The sequence below is a fragment of the Cynara cardunculus genome, assembly GCF_001531365.2.
Source record: "Cynara cardunculus var. scolymus isolate 2C chromosome LG 2, CcrdV1, whole genome shotgun sequence".
Lineage (NCBI taxonomy): Eukaryota > Viridiplantae > Streptophyta > Magnoliopsida > Asterales > Asteraceae > Cynara > Cynara cardunculus.
In genome coordinates this window covers 56,018,307-56,024,040 of record NC_037529.1, presented here as the reverse complement: position 1 = coordinate 56,024,040, position 5,734 = coordinate 56,018,307, and the positions used below count along the sequence as shown (strand labels likewise).

The 5,734-nt window shown below is 33.9% G+C and overlaps 1 protein-coding gene across 1 annotated transcript; it reads right to left on the bottom strand.

The window, feature by feature from the left end:
* Positions 1–462: 462 nt before the first annotated feature.
* Positions 463–1,820, bottom strand: LOC112507571 (heavy metal-associated isoprenylated plant protein 35-like). The gene is made up of 3 exons (XM_025112213.1): positions 1,730–1,820; positions 1,561–1,636; positions 463–1,469 (listed from the first exon to the last, which is right to left on the bottom strand). The coding sequence occupies exons 1-3, from the start codon at positions 1,778–1,780 to the stop codon at positions 538–540; spliced, it is 1,059 nt and encodes a 352-aa protein (XP_024967981.1). The 5' UTR covers positions 1,781–1,820; the 3' UTR covers positions 463–537.
* Positions 1,821–5,734: the final 3,914 nt, after the last annotated feature.

Here is a 5,734-nt window from a genome sequence, read left to right as displayed (position 1 = left end):
CTTACGTACATTACATTCAGTTAATTTTCTCAATTTACATATATATATTCACAGTTACTTAACATATATACAAATGAGTTGTATAAAGATGTGAATAGATTGAAAATACATGTATATGAGGAGCGTACGTGATAATCTAACGTATATTAATAGAAATTCAACAATCATATTAAATCCAATAAATAAAATGATATCGGATTCATCGGGTTAGGTTCAAACAATAGTAACCCAATATCAACTCAATACCTAACGACTTGAAAAAATTTACAACTCGATTACACATCGGATTGCTTCGGATTGAGTTATTTCACGTTGGGTTGAGTTAGATTGATCGGATTTTTTAACACCTCTAGTTGAAGGTCCCTTCTTAACACTTCTCACCTTAACTTTCATTCTCGTTGAAACCCAACCATATAATATAATTATTAGGATCTGAGTATATGTATTAAAAACACATTTTAATTACAAAAATTGATGTCACCATACTCATATACTCATACGAGTAGTAGTATAAGATCCGTACACCCGACCCGATAATCACATAACCAAACACCCGTTTGGATTTTCGTCACTAAACATCTCAAACGAATCCAACGGCGGCTGATCACTATACGAATCAAAATCCGACGGTTGATGATGTGCTTGTGGTTCCATCTCTGAACGATAATGCGAATAGGCATACGATTGGGGTGGTGGGGTTGCATAATACGACGCCGTATAGCTGTTTATCGGAGGATGAGCCGCGTTGTAGCTGACCGTGTACACTGGAGGCGGAGGCGGCGGCGGCGTGTAATAATAAGGTGGCGGGTATTGATGTCGTGGAGGGCTTTGATTGGACGCTGTTACCGGTGGCCTACCACCATCATTACCGGATCCTCCAAAAACTGGTGGTGATGATGTTTCTCCAATACCATTTTCATAACTATTTTCAGCTTTCTTTTTCTTTTTCTTTTTCTTTCTCCCTTCACCGCCACCAGCGCCGCCACCATCGGTTTGGTCGGTTTGCTCTTCCTTCTTCTCAACCACCGGCTGAGAAGCTTGGTTACCCGCCGATCCGGTCTCCGGTTTCTTCTCTTCAACTGTAACCTCTATGGCCACCTTTCCGTCTCCACCTGTAACTTCACTTTTACCAACACCTTCATCAACCTTCCCACCACCCTTTCCACCGTCACCTGCCGTAACGCAGCCGCCAGAAACCGTGGTACTGCTAGCTTTTGACGGATCTGCAACTGGGATTTCCGTTCTAATCGCCGGTGACTTGATATCTTTCCTAGAGACGACAGATTCTTCACCATGACTGCTGGTGGGTGGTTTTTGAGTTTTCTGATTAGGAATCTCAGGTGGATTTTCCGGCCATAACTCCGCATGTTTCCCTGCTTTTACCAGTTTTCTGATTAAACTTTCCGGCGACACATCCCCAGTTACCACAACTCTCTGTAGCTTGGTTTCAATATCTATCTCATGAACTCCTGAAATCACAAAATATTAATTGCAAATACAAACCCATGATTCTCTAAAAATATAAATATTAATGACAACAAAGCCATAGTCTGTATGTACCTGGAAGAGATTGAAGAAGTTTCTTGACTTTGCGTTTGCAGCCTTCACAGTGTATGGAAACTCTTAAAACCCATCTCTAAAAACACGAATAAGACCAGAAATGGAGGTCAGTAAATGATCTAAGAAACATATATGAACCAAAAAGAGATGGATGATGATAACATGTTACCTTCTTGGATTCCAGTGGTTGTGATGGTTCTTCTACTTCAGTTGAAGCCATTTGTGTGTGTGTGTGAGAGAGAGAGAGAGAGAGAGAGAGAGAGAGAGATATGATGATGATGAGGAAAGGCAGAAGAATGATGATGATGCAAAGCATTTAAAGTACTTCAAAAGGAGGGTGACTGGACAAGCACTAGCTTACGTGGCAGGCTCTTATTGTGTTTCCTTCCTTTAGTTTTGACAGGTATCCTTTTTCAGTAAATTATGCAATTTGATCCCTATCGATATATTGAAGTTTAATTACACCCCTTCCTACTTATTGTGTGTCAATTATCAAACTCAATAATTAAACTACCATCCAAATTTATTTGTATTTTAACTAATAGAAATCACGAAAATAATCAAAACATACTAATGTGTTAATAAAATAGTTATTTTTTATAAGTTTTATCAAAATGATTATATGGATCGCATCCAGGGAACATGTTGACCATACAGGGATGATTTGATCAAAAAAGTATCAAAATGGGGGTCACATATATCTGATTTGGAGAACAAAATATTTGATTTTTACCTACCTCTGGATCACCCCCGGGGGAGATCCTACTTACACCCTTGACTTCTATTTTATTTTTTAGTGAGGAAATCGATTTGACAATTAAATGGTGTTTTTCAATAAACGGTGGATGATTTTGACTGTTTTAGTACTAAGTGTTGTGGTTTTACTCTATAAAATTAAACACTTCTATTTTCATAACCCGTAACTTTTAAACACAATCTACCATCACAACCCTTAACACAATATGAAATCTCGTCAAACTTTATTGGTTTGATATTGCTTATCTGGTTTCTAGAACTAGACCTTTTTTAAGTGTCATTCCTAAACATTTTCTTGGAAGACACTTATTTTATTCGTTTCTTGGGGTATGCCCCTCGTAGCTTGTATTGTTTTAATTTTTGAAATGGGCTTGTTGGCTTGATATTGCTTGTCTGGTTTCAAGAACTAAACCTTTTTTAAGTGTCCTTCCTAAACATTTTCTTGGAAGGCACTTGGTTTATTCGTTTCTTGGGGTATGCCCCTCGTAGCTTGTATTGTTTTAGTTTTTGAATAAATTTTTCCGGGGGTTCCGTCCCCTTTACCCCCAAAAAAAAACTTTATAATTTTTACTACTTTTTTTAAACATATAAATGAACCAATAAATGTTTTTATATTTTCTTATAAGAATTGTAATTTTTATAACCCCTGAATGTTAATATTTTTTTAATATTTGTTGATACGAAAAAAGTATTTGTATCTGATTTGGGGGACAAAAATCATATACTATATCTAAAAAATATCATATTTTTATAACCACATACTTTGACCGCTATTGTCATTTAGTGCCTTACGATTTGACCTACAATTTGACGGTCTATTTTGTCTTATTATGTAACGGTTTATATAAATAGGCGGTCGAATGGGACCATTATCATCATCCTCACCGAGCATATGGAAACACACCCCCTTTCGGCATTCCGATCCCCCTCGACCATCGATCATCGATCACCGTTGACCACCTATCATCGACCATCGACCACCGAGCACCGACGACCACCGATCACCGTCTACCGACATCCACCACCGTTTGCCGCCACCTACCGGCTACCACCGTCCATCTCCGCTACCTACCACCATTCGTCGCCACTGACCACCATCTGCCGCCACCTACCGGCTACCACCGTCCATCTCCGCAATCTACCACCGTCTGCCGCCATCGACCACCGTGGAACAACCACCTACCACCATGGAACAACCGGTAAAAATTCGCAATATTTTTAATTTAACTTAAAAGTCTATTTTTATCTAGTATCTAGCTTAATACTCCATGTCTTAATTTTTCTTAGATTAATTTTGTATGATATCAAACATTTAATTTTTGAATTAATTTTTTGACAGGTGTTATACCAGTCGTTACTGACATTGAAGGCCCAAACATCAATAATAATAAAAAATTATATATTATCAACTAATCAAAGGAGGTTAAACATATTAAGAGATACATGTTTCAACTCATGCTTAGAACTATGTAACCACTATTCAGATTTCTTCTTAATTAATTGGATGGTGCAATGTAAGGACTCATCTTTCTCTTCTCAATCTGAAGAAATATATTATCTTGTTGGATGGTTCCATTTACGGTTCAGCAGACATGAGTTCTGTTTGATCAAGAGTTTCCGATTTGGGCTGTATCTTCGTCGGTCACATTGTATCATCCCATTATTATTACAAGATTGTTTGATAAAATGACCAAACATGATAATATTAAAGTCGAACATTTTAGAAAATAAATTAATCGATTTAAATAATAGAGATATATCAGACGGTGATGCGGTGCGTTTCTGCCTCGTAATCATGCTTCATACAGTATTCCTTGGACGAAAAAATAACCACAATATCTAACACTGGATTTTGCATCTGGTTGAAATTTTAGATGTCTGGAACCAATACCCATGGGGCTCGTATATATGGCGTATGACATATCAACAGTTGAAAAATGTTTTCGAGTGCCGCAGACACAAAAATTGGCCGCCGAATAAATACATTATGTGGTTTTATATAGGGCAAAATGCACAAAATAACAATCTACTTTCATAAATTTCTTTATTATAGCATTGTACTTCCTAGTTTTTCTTATTACAACAATGTACTTTCAAACTATTTTTTGTTAGAGCATTGTACTTTGAAAAATTTACACATTATAGCATTGGGTAACCTTTTGATTTAAATTTACCCATTATACCAGGTTTCCATGCCACCTCATTGTCCATATATGTTGTCCACATGTACGATCGTGATGTGACTTTCTTATTACATCATTGTACTTTCAAAATTATTTTATTATAACATCTACTAGTTCTTATTTAAACACTGTATTATTAATTTTAATATTTAGATATTTTACATGTTATTTAATAAATATATTAAATGAATTAAAAAAATTAAATTATTCATTAATATACCAATATCAATAAAACTAGTAGAACACAACTTATCTCGCTAATATTTTTTTTTAAATATTTTTATTTTTTGGAAAAAGAAAATAAGAAAATAAGAATTGTTCTTTTTTACCAAAAAATATTATCTTTTAAACAATATATTATATTTGTTCAAAAACTTTTACTTGATGTATAAATATATTAAATTAATTAAAAAAATTGAATTATTTATTAATATAACAATATTAAAAAATTGTAGATCACAATTTATTTTGTTAACATTTTAAAGAGAACTTTAAAAGATATGTATTTATTTGAACAACATAAAATAAGAAGTGTTACCTTTTTTACAAACAAAATATATCTCGAAAGTAATGTTTCATATTTATTTAAGAAATATTTTACTCTAGAATATTTAATTTGCATACAACTTAATAAGGAAAAAGTCAAAAAAATTAAATATTTTTTTAGATCATAGCAATGAAGAATGAAAATCACTAATAATAATTTGAAATATGTTTTTATTTTTATTTTAGTTAAGTCATCAAAATGATGTGTCATCCACATCACCTCATTAAAACCACATAAACAAAAAAGTCAAATGGTTAACCGGTTTAAAAGATAACAGGTTATCCATTGCTATTATGGGTAGATTTTTTAAAGTATGATGCCTTAATAAAAATTAATTTGAATGTACATTGCTGTAATAAGAAAAACAAAAGTAGACTGTTATAATAAGAAAATTTATGAAAGTAGGTTGTTATTTCATGCATTTAGCCTTCAAGGTCGGTTATCGTTTTTCTATAATATTTTATTTAATTTTCAATTTACATTTTCTCACCATGTTTTTTTTGTAACCAACCAGATCTGGATTTTGGAGAAATTTCCCGGAGCCAAATTTTTTCCCCCCGTATAATATGTCAATCCCAAAGGCTATTAGATGAAAACGAAAAAAAATGATGAAATGAGACGAGAGTTGCGAGTTCGCAACTTTTGACAAGATTTGGTTTCATTTATTATAAATTTAAAATTTATCCGT

What these genes read in the sequence shown, in the direction of transcription:
- LOC112507571 (XM_025112213.1), bottom strand. Translation starts at nt 1,780, where the DNA reads ATGGCTTCAACTGAAGTAGAAGAACCATCACAACCACTGGAATCCAAG. An exon ending in AACCACTGGAATCCAAGAAG is followed by an intron (nt 1,637 to 1,729) that starts GTAACATGTTAT and finishes TCGTGTTTTTAG; the next exon opens with AGATGGGTTTTAAGAGTTTC. An exon ending in ACTTCTTCAATCTCTTCCAG is followed by an intron (nt 1,470 to 1,560) that starts GTACATACAGAC and finishes TTGTGATTTCAG; the next exon opens with GAGTTCATGAGATAGATATT.